The sequence below is a fragment of the Sorex fumeus genome, unplaced genomic scaffold, assembly GCF_029834395.1.
Source record: "Sorex fumeus unplaced genomic scaffold, SorFum_2.1 ptg000129l, whole genome shotgun sequence".
Taxonomy (NCBI): domain Eukaryota; kingdom Metazoa; phylum Chordata; class Mammalia; order Eulipotyphla; family Soricidae; genus Sorex; species Sorex fumeus.
Genome location: NW_026606186.1, coordinates 3,611,442 through 3,635,439, shown reverse-complemented (window position 1 = coordinate 3,635,439; position 23,998 = coordinate 3,611,442). Strand labels below are relative to the sequence as shown.

Below are 23,998 nucleotides of genomic sequence, written 5' to 3'. Positions count from 1 at the left end.
CTCAGGATCCACTGGGGAATGCCCAGAAAATAAACGTAGATACTGTGTTATTATTGTTACTTGTTTCCTGTTCTTAATAGGTTCCCAGTTAGATATACTTATGCAGGAAAATGTTTTTAAATAAAATATTAATGGTTTTAAACGTTTTTAATTAGGGTAACATTTATTAAAGGAAAAGGTAGCAAACCAAAAGCCAAACCAGTACTGCAGACAGTTTTGGTGCAAGGATGGATTAGAATATCTGACATTTTTTAAGTTGTAAGCTTTCACTTCCATTTATTTATTTACTTTGCTTTTTGGGTCACACCTGGCATTGCAACAGGGTTACTCCTGGCTCATGCACTCTGGAATTACTCCTGGTGGTGCTTGGGGGACCATATGGGAATTGAACCTGGGTCGACTGTTGCAAGTCAAATGCCCTACCCGCTGTACTCCAGCCCTCATTTCCTTTTAAACATGTGAACTTGAATGAAGAAGCAGGAGGGGCAGGGTATCAGCTTTGTTGTTAAAAATCAAACCTGTGAAGAGAAGATTCACCAGCCAGGCCCAGGATGATGTGTTTAAGTCCCAAGCACTCAAATCATGGTAACAAGATTGCAAACCCTCTTTCTGACTCCAGAAAACTCACTCTCATTCTAGCATTGTAGCCTCAGAAGTTTACTGCCAACTAATCCTATGACAGTATTTTGAAACTGTATATTGTGCAAAGGTTATTGGACATCAAAACACCCCACAATTGGTTAAATCCCTTTACCCCCAGGTCAGAGCCAGGAGTAGCCCCCAGCATGCTGGGTATTACCCAACCCCACCTGTCAATATGTTAGCTGTTTTCCCTCATTCCTACATATACCCCCAGGAGAACTGAAATTTGGCTGGTGGTCCCCAGGGAGTTGTTTATGCCACATATGGCTGTATTCAGGGCTTCTAACTGCACTCAGGTCTCACTCCTGGCTTCCTCAGGGGACCATATTTGGTTCTGGGGATGGAACCCAGTTTGTCTGTGTACAAGGCAAACCCACTGTACTTTCTCCCGCCTTGAATATTTGAGTTGGGCCTGGGAAACTTCTTTCCACTTAAATGTAGCTACTTTCATTTTTTTGGGGTTTGTTAGACATTAGATTTCAGGCAGTGGTAGAAATCAGAACAGGTTTCTTAGCAAGTTCTCTGATTTTCCAAGTTGCATTGTACTGAGCTAACTTCATGAGATGCTTCCTTGTGGTAAACTGGTACGCAGTCGGGTTTACGAATGTAAACTGGACAACCTCCAGTTTACATTCGTAGACCCGATTGCGTGTCTGTTTTTCTGCAACCTCACAAACATGGCACCTTATCAAGGTCCTTTGGCTTTTGTCAGTCTGAAGGGAAAATAGTAACTCAAAGTACAAAGTTTCACTTTAGTTCTTTGAAGTAACATAAAGTTAAAACACTTTTTTGGGATTAATTTACAGTCTTTCTCATTCTGTCTATTTTTGTCTATTGCTGCGAAGATCTTTAAACAAGTTAGCATCAATTTACCAATGCTTTCAGTGCGCTGCCCCGCCGGTCCCCCGGCCGTCCACATGCCTTTCCGCGCTGAGACCCAGGGCCTCTGAAAGAACCCATCACTTCATTTTCAGGGGCACCTTTACCTGGGGGAAAGTTCTGTCGCCGCCCGAGCACTTCCCTCAATCTCTGCCCTGCGGAGCTGGGCGCCAGTGTGCTGCCGGCGGGCGGCGGGTGCACCCCGAGCCTGGTGTGGGCGGGCCAGGACTGACCCGGAGCTGGGTGCGCGCGTGAGGGGCGTGCCCGGAGCTGGGTGTGGGCGGGTCAAGGGCAGTAGTAGGTGGGCCCAGAGCTGGGTGTGACCGGGGTTCGAGTGTCCCTCCACCCTCGGCCCTCCCCCGTCTGCTGCGGCGCCCTCGCTCTCCCCCTTCCTCCCCGCGCCCCTCCGGGCCTGGCCGGGCGCGCCCCTAGCTGGGAGGCCCCTGTGCCCGGAGGCGCCCTTCCTGGAGCCCGCCCGCCGGTCCAGGCGCCCCCGCAGCCTGGGTCGCGGCGCGGGCGCGGGCGCGGCCCTTTAAAGTTCTCGTCCCGGACTCGGGGTGTGCTCGGGCGCCTCCTCTCCCTTCCGCCGCCGCCGGTCCCGGGCCTTCCAGATGCTTCGCAGTCATGAGTCGGAAGGGTGCCGGCACCCTGGTGGCCGAGGTGATCAAAGGTGAGTGCGGCCTGTGTTGCTGCAGCAGGGGAGGTGCAGGTGCGGGTCCGAGTGACCCGCAGGGCCTCCTGCTGCCGGGGCCGCGTCCAGCCGGAGGGCAGGGTTCAAGGGTTGCGGTGGCCGGCGTGAGGCCTCCTGTGGCCGCTTGGGCAGGGGGGAGCCAGCGCGGAGAGCGAGTGGGCTGCCGCCGGGTGCCCGCAGTGGTTCTTTGAGCTACTGTGCCCCGCTGTGCGTGTTCTCTGCGCACGCTGCTCCCTCCCTCCTGTGTGTTGCTGGGAGGGCTGGGCGATGTCTCTGGGCGCCGCGGGTGTGGGTGTCGCGCAGAGCCTTGCGTAGTGCCCTTGCTGCTGTCGCAGTGACTCGGACTAGGCTCACGCAGAGCCCTCACCGCTTCATCTCTGCGCACCCGCCTGACTGTAAAAAACCACCACGCACGTGCACATGCACCCACACGTGCATGCACACACGTGTGCACGCACACCCCCGCACACGCAGCCACACGCTGCATGCACCCACACGTGCATGTACACACGTGTGCACGCACACCCACGCACACGCAGTCACACTCTGCATGCACACCCACACAACATGCACGCACACACGCAGAGGTGCACACGTGCACAAACACACGCACTACAGAAGTTGTGATTCTGATTTTTTTTAATCAAGTGATAATTCCTAAGAACAGTTTTGTGATCTTATGTTGGCTTATTTTGGTGTTTGTGTACTTTAGCCCTCACTTATTTTTCGCCCTTATTTAAAATATATAATTTCTTACTAGACAACTTTCATTGATAGCTTGAAAACTTTGGGGACCCCAGAGAAGGTCATTCCGGTCGATGGCTGGCCTTCAGATGAATGCACGCTACATTTGGCTGAAGTTTCTTAGCTCAGAGAAACTAGTTTGTGATAGTTCTTTTTCTAGATGTCAATCGTATGGCTACGTGAAAAGCAACTTAGCACAACTGAAACTAAAAGACATATTTTTCCTTTAAATTTTTGCTAAATTATTGCTTCCCACCAGAATAGCCAGAACATTTTGAAACTTCCCATTGGCATCCATACCATCTGAACATGCATGGAAACAAAATTTACTTCATCTGAAGAGCATATCGTTCTATAGGAAATTTTTTTTAGTAACTTGAAGGAAGGAACATTGCAATTTTTCCATTTCAGATCGCCTTTGTTTTGCCATTCTCTACAGCAGACCAAAGAGTTCATCAAATATACATTATTTCAGCATAGATAATGAACTTGAATATGAGAGGTAAGTATTGCCTTTGAAAGATTGTTATTAACTTTTTTTTATTAGCTTTGGAAAATTAGAAGTAAGTAGATATTTGCAAAATTCTTTTTTAAGCCTTTGATAATAAAATAGATGGGAGGTGGTGAGAAAAGGAAAGAACCTTCCTAAGCTTAATGGTTTACATGTGAAATAAAAGTTTGTAGTATAACAAAATATAAACTAGTGTATTTAAGTCAGTTATGTTTTTGCCTGTGGAAAATATGTGTACAAAACTGTTCGGAGGTATTTTCATATATTCTCTGTGGCTAGATTTGTCATGCTTTCCAAAAGATGCCGTTTACCAGAATATGCCTTTAATTAGAAAAGTTGTACCTGGTATGAGACTCACATTTTGGTGTATGCCTTTCTGTCTTAATTTGATCTTGTTCCAAAATCTATATTAGAACACTTAGAATAGACCTTGTTATTTTGTTTTTCATTCTTGAAGCTTCTACGCAGATTTTGGACCACTTAATCTGGCAATGATTTACAGATATTGTTGCAAGATAAATAAGAAATTAAAGGTAAAGTCTTATTTTACTTAGTATTTGATTTAAGTGATGGTTAACTTTTTCTTGGGAAGGGACGTGGAAGGAAAATATATAGGAAAATATATGTTTTAAGAAAGAAAAATATCAGGGTTAAATGACAGTAGAACAGGGAGGGCACTTGCCTTTCAGGCAGCTGACCCAGGTCTTTGCCCCCAGTGTTCCCTCTGGTTATCTGAGTATTTCCAGGAGTGATTCCCGAGTGCAGAGCCAGGAGTAACCCCTAAGCATTACCAGGTGTGACCCCTTAAAAACGAAAACAAAGCAAAGGAAATGTTTTAATTTATTTTTAAAAATATTAAGGTAGCATGATTTATAATAGTGTTGTTTCAAGAGGCATTTTGGTGTACAAAGTTAGTGCACTCCCATCATCACCATCACATGTCGCTGCTAGTTGTGGGTCCCTTGCCTCCATGGTACTCTCAGTGAGTACAGGGCTGTGCTCCTTGTTCGTGCCTGCCTTTGTTTCTCTTTTTACCACATATGATTGACATCATGCAACACCAGTCTTCTCTCTCTGCCTTTTTTTTTAACGTTACATAACACCCTCTAGTTCCATCCAAGTTGTAGTAAAAGGCAAGTTTTTATCTTCACTTATATCTGAGGTACTATTCCATTGAATGTATATGTTTCCATTTATCTATACTTTCACTTGTCATTGGGCATTTGGGTTGTTTCCAGAGCTTGACTATTGTAAATATTGATCCCAGTGAACATAATGTGTGCACATATCTTTTTGAATTAATATTTTTGTGTTCTTGGGGCAGATGCCAAGAAGCAGAATCGCTCAGTCATAGGAAAGTTCTATTTTTAAGTTTTGAAAGATGTTTTTGTACTGTGTTTTTGTTTGTTTTGCTTTTTTGGCCATAGCTGGTGGTGCTAAGGGCCTACTCCTGACTCTGGGCTCTGGACTCTGGGATCACTGTGGGGGTGGGGGAGGGGAGAGGGAGACCATATATGGTGCCAAGGATTGAATCCAACTTAGCTGCATGCAAGACAAGCCCCATGCCCACTGAACTATCCCCTTATACTATTTTCTGTAGTGGCTGAAACAGATGGTCTGGTTCTAATAGTGAATGGGGGCTCCTTTTTGTCTGCATCACCCCAACACTAGTTGTTTCCTAGTTTTTAAAAATTGGTCATTTTCACTAGCTTGAGGTAACACCTCATGTTAATTTTGATTTATATTTCTCGAATAGTAAGCCTGTCTACCCGAGGAAGTGGCTGTTCAGCATCTCTCTGCAGTTTATGATTTTGTTACTGAGCTTTGTAGAAAGCACATGAGTGCTTTCCATATTTTGGATGTTAGCTCCTTTTCAGATGTAATAGTATATGATATTTTCTCCCATTTCAGTACAGTGTCTTATATTTTAAGACATGGGTATTTGGAATATACGTGAGTTTTGTCTTTTGTTTTGCTACACCAGTGGTACTCAGGATATATCTGGCTTCGCTCAGGAGTTTTATCTGGTGGTGTTAAGGTCTGAATCCATATGTGGTATTGGAGGTTACACCAGGGTGCAAACCAAGTGTCTTACCCTGTACCATCCCCCTCATCCTCCCTCCCACCCCTTGGCCCCTCACTTTTGGGAGGGGACTGCACCTGAGGTGCTCAGGACTTTCTCCTGGCTCTGCATTCAGGTATTTCTTAGGACAGAACATGGGGGACCATCTGTGGTGCTGAAGATCAACCCAGGTGGGCCTTGTACAATGCCAGTCCCCTACCTGCTGTTCTGTCTTCCCAACTTTAAAGTTAGAGCCTATTTATGTCCCTTTTTCAGAGTTCTCATTGAAAGTTACATGTGGGTCTCTCCTTTCTGTAAAATTTTGATTGATGGTGCTCAATTATTTCAAGTATTAACTTGAAAAACCAGCGCAGATAGGCTAATAAAGTAAGCCACTCTGAAATATGGAACGAAAAACTTACTTGGGAAACTTTCTCTTCTTTATTGTTCTTGCCTTTACTGTGATAAGGAATGTCAGCAAACATACAAGGAAAATAGGCTCTTCTCACTTTCATTTATCTTGAATCTCCCACGATAACTGTAATATGCCTCTTCACTCTGACCCTTCATATACCATGAAAGAAGCAGGGAAGTTCAGGCAAATGGCGTATCCTTAAGGTTTTAGCACAGAGTTGGGAAAGTGTATTTATGTTTATTTGAACATAGAACCCTTTTATTTATTTAAAGAACTTGATTGGTCACATAAAGTAAGAGTTTTTGAACTGCTGCCAGTTCCATATTTACTGTAAATCTTCAAGTAGGAAATACTGAATTTGGGGGCAGGAACTTTGTATTATTTTATTTTTTAAAAATGCCAACCCGTCTTTTAATTGAATTTTTAAATTTTATTTAACTTGGTTTTTGAGCCACACCCAGCAGTGCTCAGGGATCACTCCAGGTGGGACTCCAAGGGAACATTCGTGGTGCCAATGAATGAACATGGGTCAGTCTTGTGCAAGGCAAACACCTTGCCTGCTGTACTATCTCTCTGGCTCCCATTTTCACTTTAAAAAAAAGCAAAATTGTGTTTTTGGGTCACACTTGGCAGTGTTCAGTCTTACTACTGGCTGGGCTCGTTGGACCACATGTGGTGCCAGGGATCAAGCCCTTTGTTATTTGCAAGGCAAGAGTGCTACCCACTGTACTATCTCCCTAACCCCTTAAAAAAATTACTGCCTCCACAGCTAGTCTTCCTCCAAATGCTCTCTACTCCATAGGTTATCTTAGTTCTATGGCTAATTCTGATTGTCTTTTTATTGTGTTAATTTTATATCTCCCTCCCTCCCTCCCTCCCTCCCTCCCTCCCTCCCTCCCTCCCTTCCTTCCTCCCTCCCTCCCTTCCTTCCTTCCTTCCTTTCTGCTTTTGGGCCATACCCACAGTGCTTGGGGCTTATTTCTGGCCTATGTGCTCAGGGTCACTTTTGTGACTTTAGAATACCATTTGGTACCACAGTTCAAACCTAGGTCGCTTGCGTGCAAGGCCAGCGCCCTGTATCCTGCTGCACTGGAGTGAAAGCAGCCAAATCTTTCCTTTTTTTCTTCTAAGATCCTTAACTTTGCATAATTTTCTTCAGTGCATTTCATTTTGCTGAAAAATTTCATCTGTTTTTGATATAAAAAATAAAAAAGGAGAGAGGAAGAAACAGAGTCCAGTCAGAGCAAACCTGGGGTTGGAGCAGTGGGTATGGTGCTTGCCTGCTCACTCACCCTTGGCCCAGGTTGGATCCCAGCATCCCATATGGTCCCCCGAGCACTGCCTGGAGTAATTCCTGAGCATTGCCAGGTATGACCCCCAAAACTGAAAAAGTAACTATACCCCGCCAACCAAGCCCACAACCCCCCCCCCCAAAAAAAAAAACAAAAACAATTTCAATTGTGCTTGAAATGCACAATTGAAGTTAGAGGAGGTGGAGTTATGGATGAAAGTCCATGGCCAGTGTTGGTGGGTGTGGAAGATGGTTGTGCTCCAAGACACTCCTATAAAGCTGAGGGGGGTGGGGAGAGTCTCGGCTGCCTGTGTGCCTCTTCGCGGGGGCCCACCCCCCAGTCTACAGAGTGTCACCATTTTCATAGATGAGTATTAGCCATTGTACTATAGTTATCAATCATCTGTATTTGGGGCAAGAACAGCAGTACATGTGCTGATCCCAGTTCAATATCTGCAACCCCATATAGTTCTCTGAGCCCCTCCAGGAGTGATCCCTGAGGACAGAGCCAGGAGTAACCCCTGAGCACTTCCTGGTATGGCCCTGAAACAAAACAAAAACACAAAAACAATCAGTGGTACTTCATGTTTCCACCATTTAGCTGTTGTCCGTAGAACACCATCCACATCTGGGCGGCATCAGCTCTCTGGTGGATAGCATCCAGATTCTTCAGATCAATACCTCCAAGTGGGATTGCAGGGTCACCTGGCAGCTCTATCCGACACTTCCTGAGGAAACCCCAGAGCTTTTCTCTGCTCATACCAACTGATATCCTACCAACACTACTGGATAATTTTTTCCTCCATTCCTTCTCCAATACTTACTGCTGTTGTTTTTCATGGATCGTGTATTCGTGGGTGTGGGGTAGTATCTTATAGTCCTTAATTACACTTCTGTGATGATGAACATTATTCATATGCTTATTAAACATAACAGTGGTGGGGGGTACAAAACAGGGAAAGAAAATGTATGTTTATTTAGAAAAACAAGAAAAAAAACTCCAAAGCAGCCATGTACTAACAGAAGTTCAGGGAATTGCAAGAACACAAAGCCCCTAAGTTATTAGAATTAGATTCACATACAGCTAGAAAAACCCCAGATATCGATAATTTAAAGGAAATAATGTTTTTTTCCTCCAACATGGACATCTGTAGGCAAACACCTGGATAAATTCTCCCTTATTTATTGTTTTTTTTTTGACCACATTTGACAGTGCTCAGGGCTTACTCCTGACTTTGTGCTTCGGGATTACTCCTGAGCACTTGGTGGACCGGGACCGGGGTTGGGGGGGGGTCCTGGGATCAATTCCCTGGGGGGGAGTTTGGGAGACCATCTGTGGTACTGGGGATTGAACCAGAGCACAGAGTCAGGAGTAGCCCTGAGCACAGCTGGGTGTTGTCCCTCTTCCTAAAAGAGTGTCAGAAATGATAAATTCAAGAAAATCACTAAAAATTGGTTTATCTTTATGCAGACCGTTACAATGATAAGGAAGAAAATAATTCATTTTACTGGCTCTGATCAGAAAAAACAAGCAAATGCTGCTTTCCTTATTGGATGTTATATGGTGAGTATTTAACTTCTAACATTAGTGAATGTACATACAATAATGATACTTTAAATTTACGTTGGACTTCTCAAGCTTAACTGTGTAAACTCCTATTATGGGCTGTGTAAACTGTTTTTCAGAGCTGTGTAAGCTCCTATCTCAGGCTGTGTAAACAGCTTTTAGCTGGCTGACCACTAGGAGAGATTACAATTTGAAGGATGCTCGCCCACCACTGGTGCTTCTGAACTGCTTCCCAACCTGGGACGGCCCTTGCCTTGGACCAACAAGGAGGAACGAGGGCCAAGCTGGTTGTTGATCAGTTGCTGTTTTTTTCCCATTCTCTCCCAAACTCTCTCCCCAACTCACCACTCTCTCTCTCAGCTCTCCAACCCTCTCCATAACTCGCTCCACAATGCTCTCTCCAACTCTCGCTGGCTAACTCTGTCTCTTGCTCTGCCCACAGCTCGCACTCTGCCTTTCAGGAACCCTATCTCCTCTGTCTCAGCTCTGTCTCCCTACCCTCCTCAGCCACCACTTTTATCATCTCTTCTCTAACCACACCCCCAAACCACCCCTCCCCCTAGAAGTGCAATCAACTTGTTTTTCCAGCCTTCCTGACCACCTGCATCCTACAAGGGCAAAAGGGCAAAATAGCACTTAAGGTGTGTTTTTCCTCTCCTTAGTCACATAACTTAATTAACATCTTAATTGGACTTCCTAATATTTACCATTCTGCATAGACACAGTAATAGACACATTTAGGCTTGTAGAGTGACTCTCCTGGGGACATTTCACCACAGACTCGGAATACAGTGCTCAAGCCAGATTAATCATTCCTAACCCTAGCAGGGTCCAAATCTAGTTATTAATGACAGATTTTGTCCATGGCCATGCTCTTAACTTATAGTTAAGCATTATGGCACTTTGGCTAGGCCTATTTTGATGCCAGGGTAGCTTGCTGCTTGCCCTGGGTCCATCCATTCCCTCTTCAGGACCCTCCTTTTGGGGATCTTGGAAATAAGGGCAACTAAGTGTTAAGTCGAGGAGGTATTATCTGGAGTCAATTAACTCCCAAGTTACAGACTTGTATTTTTATCTGTCTTCCTGTGTTCATACAAAAAGCAATTGCTCTGAAGTCATAACCATGCAAAGGACATTAAGGAGAAGAGTAAAACAGTATTTAAAAGCCAGCAGAGTCTGCTCAGGAGGCAAAGGTAATTGACAGATTGGGGGGCAATCAACAAACCCAAGCTCCCTGTAGCCAGGGAGGAAGGGCAAACCAACGTTATCCTTATCCTACACTTACCTTTTTAAAAATATTGCCTTGACTTCCCCCTCCCCCCATCCCTCCAAAGAAAATAATGTGTTGCTTTTAAAAAATTGGCTAATGAAGTTTGGAGAGATAGATAGCACAGGGTTTAAGGCAATTTCCTTGCATGTAGTCAACACAGGATCAAAGCGCTGGCATCACCTATTGTCTCCTGAGCACAGAGCCAGGAGTAAGCCCTGAGAACTACCAGGAATGACTCTAGACCGCCCCCGAGACCCCCCACCCCTCCCCATCCAAATTGGCCCTGCACATTGGGGCCGAGTGGCATATAGGAGACCTATACCTTTTGTTCACAGTTGCTATGAACTAAAAAAATCTCTAAAAAGTTATTATAAGGAAAATTGATAGTATAAAGAAAACTTTGTGTTATGGTATTATGACACTTAGAGTAGGAAGTAATGCTGTTATCAAAGCTCTCTTTTTATTAACCCATAATCTATTTAGTGAAGTTGTGAAATTAAAGTTAGTGCTTAGGATTTACTTCTGGTTTGCTCTGTGCTCAGGGATCATTCTTGGCAGTGTACCTGGGATCGAATCACATGCAAAGCCGGTGCCCGATTCCAGCAACACTCTCAGCCTTGAGTAATTGATTTTTTTAAGGAGACTATCCACCTGTCACATAAGACAGAAGCAGATTACAGTTTGAATGCAGGCACTCTTGCTCTGAGGTCCTCTCCACCATCACCACAGCATTCACGGCAGGACTGGCAACATCGTGGGGACAGGGAAAAAGGCTCCATCATTCACATTCAAAGCTGCGTAGTCCATTAGTGTCACTAGAAGCTTGGTTGACTGTATCCAGTAGTGAAATGGTTATGAGATTCTATTTGTATGTATTTCTAGAATAAATTTTATCTAGCAGCTAGATAATACTTATGTATATCTATACCTAAGTGACAGTTTTCAGCAATTATGCCAGAGGGCACCTCAAGAGACTCATTGTGTGAAGGCCACTGGCTGCGATGCTCAGTGCTGCAGAATAGTGAGAGGTGTTTCTCCTACTCCCACCCTTCCTGTAAGCATTATCTTTCCAGATGAGTAGTAAGACCCTCCTTGGTCTGTGTAGAGCGCTAGCTCTGTCATCTGTCTGTTTATTTGACTTTTAGTTTTTGGGCACATCTGGAGATGCTGAGGGCTGCTTTTGTCTCCTTGCTGGAGAGCCCATGGAGAGGCTCAGGCTCTGGACACTTGGGCATGGAGCATGCCCTCAGCCTGGTGACCACACTCTATAGCTTTGTAATTTGGAATTTAGACAAAAATTGCATTATTATAATAATGTTGAAATTGTAGTTCAAAATGTAATAATTTTCTGTGGTAAACTTGTATCAGTGCAAGAACGAATGATTAAAATGATTTGTGTGTGTGTGTGTGTGTGTGTGTGTGTGTGTGTGTGTGATCACAAAGGGATTTATGAGAAAGATTTATACTGAATTTGAGAAATATAGGTTACAAATTAATAGAATTTATTTAATTCCTTAAACTTCACGAAGTTTTTTTGGGATGGGGGTTTTGGGGGCCTTTTTTTTTTTTTAAACTTTTTCTGTTTTTCTTGGTAATGTGCTTAGTAGAAAACCCCCCACGACAAACCAAAGCTTGTCCAAATAAACACAGTCCCTAGAAAGACAATAAGGAAAGAGGTGATTGATTTACCTTTGGCATTTTGGAAGTCATTGTACTACCACAGAGAAGAACCCCAGGGATTAGAGTAAATCATGACAGCTTTACACAGAGAGGAAAATAGCCAGAATTTCTTGCAGTTCCTGAATATTAAGGCGATCCCTAGAGAAATGACCCTTGGTGTTACTCTCTCGTCTGCCTGGCAGGCACTGAGGGGCCACGGTGCTGAGCAGCACTCTGAGCTGACTAGTGAGGGCTGTGTTACTGGATCATCTCTTTACCTCTGCCAACGTGTTGGGTTCTTAAGGTGCCAAGACCGGTGGCTTCTTCACTAGACGCTGAAGAGTTTGGCTGTGGGCATGGTGGGAGCTAAGGATTATTCTAAAAGAAAAACATTCTCTAATTTTATAAACAAACAACAACAACAACAACAAAACCCACCACACGTTTAAAATCTTACTGCTGTTCTTGATTGCTGGTATAGAAATATTTGAAACTCGATTGATGTATTTTTTTTCCCCAGGTTGATGTTGCCTTTAGACTTTTGTGGTATTTCCACCTACTGGATGTTTTATTCTCTCTCTTTCTCTCTCTTATATTGAATGCCATTTTGGGGTTTAGAAATGCTGGAAACACTGGGATGATTGGTCAGAAAAGTGTAAGGCTAGCAATTTGGACAGTGACTTGAGTTCATTTCTCAGCTCTGTTAAAAGTCAGCGTGTCAAGAATGGTGCAGCTTTTGGCTGTCGCCATGGACTCTGCAGCCATGACAGCTTGAATCTGTCATGATACTCACTGGGGGAAATTTTCCAGGAGAAAAAAGTTCCAAGGAAAGGAAATTTATGCATAGTAAAAAAGATGTATGACTCTGATATAAGAGGCTAGTTAAGAGAGTTACCTCAAAGATTAAATGGTCAGAGTAAGTCTAGCTTCAATCTGTTTGAGATCTCAAATCCCTGATTTGTAGAGATATATGAAAATTGATCAGTCTCCACAACCTTTTCTGGAGTTGAAGGACTCTAGACATTGCAGAATAATCTGAACGAACTGTTAAGAAGTGTTCCGAATGAACTGTCTTTTGCCTGGGCTTCTGCAGAACCTCTTTCTCCCTCCCTGCACACAGTGGCCCAGAGTGGAGTATGAGGGAGCATGAGAGTGGAGAAGCGAGCTTGTTTTTTAAAAAATTTTAAGGCAGAATTGATTGGCATTTATAAAACCTTCAGTACTTAAAATAGGTGTTTCAGAGGAAGGAGAAGTGCAGCTTGCTTGACTAGTTCTTGTCTTCAGTTTAGTTCCAAACATTGCACTTTATGTAGCCTGGTAGCACTGTAGCACTGTCCTCCCGTTGTTCATCTGTATGCTCGAGCGGGCACCAGTAACGACTCCATTGTCAGACTTGTTGTTACTGTTTTTGTTATATCACATATGCCAGGGGGAGCCTGCCCGGCTCTCCGAGAGGGATGGAGCAATGAACCCGGGTCAGCCACATGCAAGACAAACGCCCTACCTGATGTGCTATTGCTCCAGCCCATGTAGCCTGGTAAATGGAATTTACTGATTACCTATGATGGAATCTTGGTACATTTGCACCATTCATTATAAAAGAATAAAAGGAACATAGAAGATAGCTGAGGGTTTTTGTTTTGTTTTGTTTTGTTTTTAATAACAGAAAAGTTAGTGGATTGTGCCATTTTAAAAAAGGATAAATTTGCTATCCTATTCTTTTTTGGGGGCTATCCGATTCTTTAAATCAGTGTCTGTACCCTAGCCATATTTTGGGTGTGGTAGAACTTAAACTTAATTCATTCTATTTCTTGTTTTATTGGGTTTAAAGGATTTATAGGGTTGAGTTTCCCTCTCTGCCTGCCCCGAGCAGAGCCCTGGCAGCTGAGGACCTCCGGGACCCAGCCAGAGCTATGCTAAGACCACACTCCACATGCTCAGATGAGCCTCACACATGAAGGAACCGGCAGAGGAACCGAGGTGTGTGGGATCCGGGGCTGAGATCTCCAAGCCTGCTTGGTTCTGGACTAGGCCTCCTCCACCCAGATCCCCCATCTTCTAGTAGCTTCCAGTTACACCCACCAACTGGCCTATAACCTCATCAACGGCCAAGATCCAGAGACTATGAAACAAAGCTCCTGGAAGTGTGCGGCTGCATTTGTGGCAGTGCAACCTCTTTATTGTCTAGTTCTTGCTCTCGGAGAACCCCGCTAGCTACCAAGAGTATCCTGCCCACATATATGCCTGACTGGGAACACTTGTAAAGGTGAATAGAGGCTGCCCCCAAAGCCTCCATCCCTCTCGGAGTTCCCTGCAAGCTACCCAGAGTATCCCGCCCGCACGGCAGAGCCTGGCAAGCTCCTCGTGGCATACTCGATATGCTGAAAACAGTAACAATGATGGTCCTCATTCCCTGACCCTGAAAGAGCCCCCAATATGCCTTCGGGCTACACTAGCATGTGACAGGGATGAATGGAGACGTTACTGGCGCCCGCTCGAGCAACTCGATGAACAACGGGATGATAGTGATAGTGATAATGATAGTGATATTTTTTGTTTATTTGAGGGTGGCGCGCTGGGGCTCCATTTCCTGTTTCTGTGCTCAGGGAATCTTGGGCCAGCAACTGAACCCGGGGCTATATGCAAGTGACTCTCAACTCACCCTGTTTGTTTTGCTGGCCCTTAAACTCACTTTAAGTAGCTATGAAATTTAAGTAAAAATTACATGCTTTTCAAAATCATTCAGGTTTTAAGAGAAGATTTTTTTTTTTTCTATATTAGCTCGATTCCTCTGCCCCTCTCAGAGAGCCTGGCAAGCTACCGAGAGTATCTCGCCCGCACGGCAAAAGCCTTACAAGCTCCCCATGGTGTATTCGATATGCCAAACACAGTAACAAGTGTCACAATGGAGATGTTACTGGGCCCGCTCGAGCAAATTGTTGAACAACAGGAGGACAGTGACAGTGACAGTGAAATTAGTGAAACACCATGAGGTACAGTTATAGACTTACAAACTTTCATGCTTGGGTTTTAGTTATACAGTGATCGAGTACCCATCTCCACCAGTGCCCGTTCTCCACCACCAATGATCCCAGTAGCCCTCCTACCCCTGCACCCTATCCCCCCAACCCCGCCCCGCCTTTGTGGCAGGGCATTCCCTTTTGCTCTCTCTTTTCTTTAGGGTGTTTTGGTTTGTAATAGAGGTATTGAGTGGCCATCCTGTTCCATCTACAGTCTACTTTTAGATGCGCATCTCGCATCTCCAAACATCCTTTACTTGGTGTTCCCTTCTCTATCTGAGCTGCCATTTCCCCCAGTATGTGCTGCCGGCTTCCAAGCCATGGGGCAAACCTCCTGGTAGTTATCTCAACTGTTCTTGGGTATTCATCTCCCATTCTGTTACTTTATATTCCCCAGATGAGTGCAGTCTTTCTATGTCTGTCCCTCTCTTTCTGGTTCATTTCACTTAGCATGATCACGATCACAACGATCACGACCATCCTATTATTTGTCGATTGCCTCAAGCAGGCCCCAGTAACGTCGCCTTCATCCTAGCCCTGAGATTTTTTTTTTTCCTTAAAAATCTCAGGGCTAGCATGATAAAGAGAAGAAAAATTTTAAATGAAGGTTTGATGGTTTGGAGAGTTCAGAGGGTGCATGTGTCTGTGAGGGAGCTGGGGGGGTGCCTGCCCTGCATGTGGACTCCCAAGCGAGAAGGACCCCTGAGTGGGCGCCCGTGACCCTGACCGTTTGGCTCCGTTAGTGCTGCCGTGTTTGGTCTTCCCAGCAGCTTGCTGGGAATGATCCTGGAGTACCACCAGATGTGGCTGCAAAACCAGGAAAGAAATAAAGGGAGAAATTTTGAAAGGTTTCCTTAAAAACAACACAAGGGCTAAAACTCAGGATTTTAAGAATAAGGCATGATTTAAATCCAATGTTTCAATGTATTTTAGTGAGATTTTCTTTTTCCTCCAAAAGTACATAATGTTAATGGTACTTGTTACTAGTTTTCAAAAGTTGCAAAGTGCATGGGTATACCTTATCTTGCAGATAAGGTTTTATTAGTAGATTAGTATTTTCAAACAAGAGTGATCTGTGGTTGTGAAACACAACCACATTTGAAAGCAGCCCTGAGGGGAGGCAGGAGCTGGGGTGGGTGCAGACTACACTAGTGTCTCAGCTGGGAGGGCAGTTCTCAGGCCTACAGTCTGTGCCCTCAGGCTGAACTGGTTTTCACTTTGAATTTCCGTGAAAAGCTTCAGGCACAGAGTAAGCTCAGCTTATTGCTCTTCTTTTTTTCTCTCTTCTTGGTTTCATTTACCTTAGTCAAACCTTACATCTGTTTTATTTCACAAGTAAGAAAAAATTGCCATTCTGTGTTTGGCTTATTTCTCTTTGGTTTGATTTTACAGGCCCACCATTTTATGTTTTCCTGCAGGTCTGTGACATTTAGCTCTTGAATAGGTCAGATGTACTTTTAGGAATAGCGTTAGAAATGAACCATCATTTCTAGCATGTTTCTATGGCTTTAGCAATCTGAGTGTGAAATAAATAATCGAGCAGACACATGGTACAGAGTTTTCCTTTCCTTTAATGTTCATTTTCACTTATTGTTATTTTGGGGTTACATCCATTTGTGCTCAGGGATTACTCCTAACTCTGAATTTAGGGATCACAGCTGGTCAGTTCAGGGGATCATATGCAGTTTCAGGGGTCAAACCCAGGTCAGACACATACAAGGAAAAACCCTTTGAACTCTGCCATCACTCCAATCTCTCCCCTACTCTGTTCAATAAGTATGGTAGAATTAACTGATTACACGTAGCTTCCTTGTTTGAAATTATTGTTGTATTGTTTAATTTTGAACAACTTTTATGGCTTTTTCAATGCCTGCCTTTTGTCAGCATTCACCGAAAATTATGATGAGATTAAATTCTAGGCATTCTTGATTCAACTGACAGGAGTTCCTTGTATAGTCAGGATAGTAACACATGGACTTCTGTTTCATGATCTTTGGGATGTGTCCACAGCAGACTAATTTTTCATCACATGCGGTGCTTTGTTTCTCTTTCCTTGTCAGTGCTGGTTGGGGCCTGTGCAGGGAGCGTGTTTCCGAGCCGTCAGGCAAGGGAGCAGAGGAAAGGTACTCTGGAGGGCCAAGCAGAGAGGAGAGCCCGCAGTGGGGCTTCTAGAGCCTTCTCTGCTAGTGATACCTGGTTGCTTAAGAACTTTTTACATAAGCCCAGTTATAGAAAAGAGGTGTATAAATCAAAGAGCTAGTGCTAATAATGGATGAGTTTATATTTTAGAACAGACCCCATGCAACCCCTGCATTCAGTGTGCGATCACCGGCCAGAGTTGAAGTAGTGAGTCCCTGAGGATGGGCAGAACTATGTGCATATCCAGCCTTCTATCCGCTGTCCTCAGGAATGTCATGGCACATCATGGCGATTTGGAAGGGAGGAGAAAGGGTAACCATCAACCTAGGTAGCTGCCCTGAGATGGTGCGATTCCAGAAAGGGGACAAGACAGTTCAGGCCTAAGTGAGCTGTGGGCCCTGCCCTGGGAGGAGGCTTAGGGTGGCGGCCGCTTGGCGTCCTTCCCTTCTGTTAGCAGAGCCCTCCCTATCTTTGTTTCTCTGACCTTTCAGTTCTATAATACTGGTATAGACTTTGGAAAGGGGCAGAGAGAAGGCCCTTGGTTCCTTCATGGTCTCTGATGGCAGGTCTGCTAAGCCCTCTGGAATTTTGGGTCCTGTCCTGTTGCAGCCTATGGTTTTTTTTTTTTTTTAAATTTTTATTAGTGAAACACCATGAGGTACAGTTGTAGACTTACACATTTTTGTGCTTGAGTTTCAGTTATACAATGATCCCATCCCTCCACCAGTCAGCAGCGTATGTTTTTGAGAGTAAATACCATCTCTCATTTATAATAAGGCCCAACAGCACTCTTCCTGCTGTGAGACTCAGGCAAGTGCTCAGGGCTGGAGAGATTGTACAGCAGGAAGGACGCTTGCCTTGTGCGTGACTCACCCAGGCTCAGTCCCCAGCATCCTTTGCCCCTGAGCAAGGAATGATCCCTGAGTGTACAGGCAGGAGTAACCCCAGAGCACTGCTGGGTAGGTGGCCCCAAAAACTAACCAACCAGACAGAAACCAGGCAGGTGCTGTTTGGGGTGAGTAGTCAACACTGTCAGCTGAGATTGCCAGCTCTGGTTTCCTTGGTTTCAGAGCTCTCCAGGTGTTGCTCTGGGGACCGTGGTGATGTGCTGGGACTCAGAGGCAGGCCTCCAGCCTCACAACACACTCAGCTTTGCTGAGCTGGTTCTCAGTGCCCTCTCCCCACCCCTCCCCACCCCCCCACCCCCCTTCCCCTGCCAGCTTAACCCACAGAGTGTTTGCCAACAGTAGTTTGTTTTTACCAATGGCTAAAGATTAGGAGATTTATATTTTGTTAATCAAGATTTTTGCTCTGTTCCTACCACACACATACTCCGTTGCTTTACTCCAACCAGACACATGTGTTACTTATGTGGACTGGCCTCTGGAGCCGGTTCATTGGTGTTCGTTACCTGCCTGGCATCAGCAGCTGCATGTGTTTGTCCCTTTCCTCATGCAGCGAGGACCTGATCTTAAGTATCATATATTTGATTATATATGTACTGTTCTGCTCGGAGTATATATAAAACCTAGCTCCCGGAAGCGTGCGGCCGCACGACATATTATTATCTAGTACATACTCTTGGAGAACCCAGCAGGCTACCGAGAGTATCCTGCCTGCACGGCAGAGTTTGGCAAACTCCCCGTGGTGAATTCGATATGCCAAAACGCAGTAACAATGATGGGTCTCATTCCCCAGACCCTGAAAGAGCGTCAAATGTGGCACTTTCTAAAATCGCAGGGCTAGGACGAAGGAGACGTTACAGGTGCCTGCTCGAGGAAGTCGATGAACAACAGGATGACAGTGATACAGTGATACAGGGATCTGTACTACATATAAATAAAAATGGAAATGTTAAAAACGAGCTTACTGAAATGTAGGTTTTTGTTAAGTGATTTAGGATAAAGGTCTTTGTGCAAGGCTGTGAAAGTGATTTTATCTTATGTTTCATATGGAACTTAGAGAATAAAATCTTTCCTCAGCTCACATTTATCAAGCAGCTGCTTCTTTAGCCAAATTTCCAATTGGACTAATGAACATTCCATGCTAATCTGGAAAGTCATTTTAAGAAAAAAAGCAATTGAAATCTTGGCCTGGGAAAGGCTGTGCTATCTATTGAGCTGAAAATAGTTAAACACTGAGACATTGTGATATTTCTCCATGGAGAACATTTGCCAGTAGTTCAGTGCTGGCACATTTCTTATTAGAATTAAATAGCTTTTGTTATTTTTAACTCTTGCTACTAGGATTACTTATATAATGTTTTGATTCTTATTCTTTTTTTTTTCTTTCTTTTTGGGTCACCTGGCGATGCACAGGGGTTAACTCCTGGCTCTGCACTCAGGAATTACTCCTGGTGCTGCTCAGGGTCCATGTTGGATGCTGGGAATCAAACCCGGGTCAGCCGCGTGCAAGGCAAATGCCCTACTCGCTGTGCTATCATTCCACCTCCTCTTTTTTTTTTTTCTCTCCCTTTTTTTAAAAATCTGTCCCGAAGTCTGTCTGTAAGGTACAGAGATTCAGCTTCAAAATGTCCTGTCTCAGAATAGAAACCGGAGGCTACTGCTAAGTCTTCGGGTTTTATTGAGACTTTCACAGTCAGGAGTGAAACTGAGAGTGCTGGGCTGGACCCCTTTTGTTTTCCTCTTCTTAGTCATCATGTCTGTTGCTGACAGGAACACTCTCCATCTGGGGACTCTCAGTCAGCAGCCCTCAGTCACATGTGTGCTCACAGGGGCAGAGGTACTCTTTAGCACAGGGTGCTTTAGGTCTTAGCAAGAAGGAATCTGGCACCATGTCTTTGCAAAGCTGTGCTTCCTTCCCTTTCTCCCCAGTGCTTTAGACAGGCCCTGAGATTGCTGCGTCAGAGTCATCTCTGCCCTACCTGCAAAGACAAGTTTGACTCTGCTTCCTAAACCAAGGGGTATCATGTTAACAATGAAAACCACCATTTCCCTCTCTTCAGTGTACTGCTACATTGTTCATTCCTGTCTAACAACTCACCGTAATACCTGGTAAATCAAAGTTACATTCAGAGTTTCTGTGGGGAGGGTATCTGCAGAGCTAACTTAGGCGTGTCAGCTTCCAGATCACCTAGGTTGTGCTCTGGGACCATATGGTATGCCAGGAATTGAACTTGATCAGCCTCAGATGAGGCAAATACCCTCCCGTTGTACTACCCTCTGATAGCCCTTTTGTAACATACCAAACCCAGCCAGGAAGTCTCCACCCTAATCTCGAAGCATCTTCCAAATACCCATCAACTCGGTTAGCATTGCAACATGAGTTTGGACTGGGAAGGTCACAGATATTCAGATCATATGAATAGACTTCATTCTGAATGTATACATTTTCTTCAGCTTACTTGTATCTGGACTGGAGCGATAGCACAGGGAGTAGGGTGTTTGACTTGCATGCGGCCAACCTGAGTTCGATTCCTCTACCCCTCTCGGAGAGCCTGGCAAGCTACCGAGAGTATCTCGCCCGCATGGCAAAGCCTGGCAAGCTACTCGTGATTTATTTCATATGCCAAAAACAGTAACAACAAGTCTTGTAATTTGTTGTGAGAAGTTACTGGTGCCCGCTCGAGCAAAATCGATGAACAACAGGAGGACAGTGCAGTGCAGTGCAGTGGTGCTCGTATCTAATATTGTATATGTATTGACATTCTCCAGGTAGATGGGAAAATAATATTTTTGTGACATTTCATCATTAGAGTTACTGTATTTGGCGTATCGAATACACTGACAGTGACAGTGTTTTCGTCATTAGATACCCTTTTTCCCTTTGTTCATGAATTAAACTTGGGCTCCAAGGACTTTGCTGTTTGTCTTCAACATTAGAAAGAAATACTACCATTGTAATTTTAGTAAATAAAGAAACCAACTAAGTGCAATATTGAGTAGGAGGAACTATCTTTAATCTGGTGCTTTAGCAAAAATTTCTATAATGTGAAAAGGTTTTACTAGAAATTTGGGGAGAGATTGAAAAGGGTCACTGGATTTATTTAATTGAATTGTATATATATCTATATATGCTTATATATGCGTACACATACACGCAAATGAAGGAGGATTAGTTTTCAACCTTGTTGGTCTCAAAGGTCCTTTTAAATTTAGTGTCCTTTTTTTTTTCCAATTTGTTGAATCACTGTGAGAGCAGTTACAAAGTTTTTGTTTTAAGTCTTAGTCATACAATGATGAAACACCCCTCCCTTTACCAGTGCTCATTTTCTACCACCCAAAACCCCAGAATACCTCCCATTCCACACCCTCCCCATACCTGTGTGGCAGTTGATTTGTACATTACTCTCTTTCTACTTTGATTACATTCAATATTTCGACACCAGACCTACCATTGTTATTTGGGACTTTACCCCAACACTCAAATCTGTCGGAAAGGCAACATTGGACAATTTGTTTTCTGTTGGTGATTATGAATTGCATATGTTGTCACGCGGACGAGATTTTGGAATTCTGAAGTTTTAATAATTAAATCTGGAGGAATTTCTGCTAAAAGCCACTGGGTTCTGAGCTTTGTTTCTGAGTCTCTGGGATCATGGCCTATAGGCAGCTCGAACAGCAGCCAGACGGCTCGTTCATGGGCGGCAACTTGGGGTCTCGTTAGGGTGGGGGGTAAGAGGGAAGGGCCGGCTCTGCTCCCATCCCATGAGGCCCTGTGTTGCTCATCACTGCGGCTGTCCACAGGCCTCTGGAAGATGGCAGCGATCTAGCTGCCAGGGGGAGGAGGCCAAGGCATGAAACCTGTTCCCACCTGGGGGGCCCAGAACCGGAAACCTAAGTTCAGATGCGTTTCTGCCAAAAGCTGCTGGGTTCCAAAATTTGTTTCTGAGTCTCTGGGATCACGGCCAATAAGCAGCTCAAACAGCAGCCAGAGGGCTCGTTCGTGGGTGGCAACTTGGGGTCTCGTAGGGGCCTCTTTTTTTTTCTTATTTTGTTTTTAGGTCTTTTTTTTAAACTTTTATTTTCATAAAGTTCACAATGATTTACTACATTCAATTTTTCAACACCAGTCCCACCACCATTATACCTTTCCACCACCATCATTTTGAATTTCCCACTATCACCCAAGACTGCCCCAAAGGATACTAAGTAATTAATTTTGTATTGCTTGTTATGAATATTTTGATCAAAGTTGGTTGCCTTCTACTTTACACCCCAGCATATGTGGTGTGCTACTTTTGGTGTATCAGTGGCATCCAGAATGAGATGTTGTGGCCATGTGCTCCAGGGATTCTAAAATTTTAATTAGGGTGCTAGAGCTAGAATTAAATTTTTAATTGGATTGTTATTTTGGGGTCTGGAGGCATCTCTGCAGTGTGTTGTGCTCTTCTGAGATTTATTTGTTTCTCTGATCATGCCTGTCAATGTGCTTATATGGTGCCCAGAGGCAGTTTCTGGACATGACTGCCAGGAACCTGGAAGCACAGGGAGGTGGAAAGAGGGGCCCATTCCCAACGCAGTGAGAGCCTGGAGATTTCAGTCACAAGTCCCACATACCTGGACTTTTCAGTGGATTTATTCTCATGAGTAGGGGGCTTGGGACAAGTCTGTGAAGGTTGGCCATGAGCATAGTGACGATTGGGTTCTGGAGGTTTGTGGCTGCCAGAGTTCTTTTGGGGCAGGTGGAGGGACACACTGAGGCTCCCTGAGTAAGTCAGCTTGGCGTGGAGTGAGGACACATCTCTGCAGCGTGCTGCTCTCTTCCAAGATTTATTTGTGAGTCTTTTTTTTTATTTGTTTATTTTTAAGGAGTAGGCTAAGAATTCCTAATACAAAATGGAGAAAAGGTTTTATTACTGTTACCCCATAAGCTTTAGGAGAAGAAAAATGTTGGAGACTAAAAGAACATCAGAAAAAATATTTTAAACTATTTTAATTGAAATATCGAGATTTATTATGCTGCTAATTATACTTGTCTTATATACATCAGTCTGACACCACAGCCATCACCAAAGAGCCTTCTTCCTTCCACCAGTGTCCTAGGACTGTTCCCACGCTCTCCCCCCATTGCCCCATGTAAACCCAGTCCTGTAGCCAGAATGTAAAAGTGTTACTAAAGCACTGTGATTACAGAGATATTCAGAGTTGGGCTTTGGACATACAGTGTTCCAGCACTGATTCCTACACCAGATCATCTTCCCTCAACCAGTGTTCCCAGGTTCCCTCCCTCCTCCACTAGAATTCATCTTGACATGCACCATTTTAGTTTGGTTATTTCCCATGATTTCAGTGTTGATGACTCAGCTTTGGATATTTGGCTCTGCCACTCCTCTGTCCCCTTAACCCCTACCCCTCTTAATAGTAAGATTATAAATGATCTTTGCTTCCCATTTGTCTCTTCTTCCTCAACCCCCTTGGTTTCTTTCTTTCTCTACACTATGAGTTCAAGGGTAATCTAGCATCCCCCCCTTTATTTATTTATTTTTGCTTTGAGACAACACCCAGTGGTGGGCTCAGGGGACCATATTCAGTTCCGGGGATTGAATCTGGGTCATCTGTGTGCAAGGTAAGTGCCCTACCTGCTGTAGTAACTCTCTGGCTCAATATTTTCCCCTTCACACCATTACATTCCCTCATCCAGTTATTCTAAATGCCACAAAAAGTGAAATCATCCAGTGTTTCGTGGACAAATCTTTAGAAGAGTAGAATTCTGGGAGGTGGGGAAACAGTCTTCACTTTAAAAGCTTTTCTAATTTTTATGCGGTTGTTGTATATGCTATCTTTCCAAGCACTGTAGCACTGTCCTCCTCATCTATTTGCTTGAGTGGGCCCAGTAATGTCTCCATTGTGAGACTTGTTGTTACTGTGTTTGGCATATTGAATATGTCACGGGGAACTTGCCAGGCTTTGCCGTGCAGGTCAGATACTCTCAGTAGCTTGCCGGGCTCTCTGAGAGGGGCAGAGAAATTGAACCTGTCTAGCTCCGGCTGGCTGCGTGCAAGGCAAACGCCCTACCACTGTGATTCAGTTGCCACATTGATTCCTACAAAATGTTAATATGATATGTTGAATAAGATTATAAATGATTTTGAGCTTACTTAGTGAGAAGTGATATAATTGAGCATTTTGCTAGGTAATGCATCATT

The 23,998-nt window shown here is 44.3% G+C and overlaps 1 protein-coding gene across 16 annotated transcripts in view; it reads left to right on the top strand.

Annotated features, from left to right (window-relative positions):
- The window catches only part of LOC130045771 (dual specificity protein phosphatase CDC14B), a 104,068-nt gene that overhangs the window by 33,620 nt on the left and 46,450 nt on the right, over positions 1–23,998 (top strand). For 10 of the 16 annotated variants that reach the window (XM_056138617.1, XM_056138614.1, XM_056138622.1 and 7 more), the window contains 3 exons: positions 3,368–3,458; positions 3,925–4,000; positions 8,707–8,799. In XM_056138617.1, coding sequence (XP_055994592.1) covers positions 3,368–3,458; positions 3,925–4,000; positions 8,707–8,799 — 260 coding nt within the window. Of the gene's footprint in view, positions 1–2,096; positions 2,192–3,367; positions 3,459–3,924; positions 4,001–8,706; positions 8,800–23,998 lie in introns of those variants that run through there. The other 6 variants (XM_056138625.1, XM_056138623.1, XM_056138626.1 and 3 more) reach the window with 4 other exon arrangements.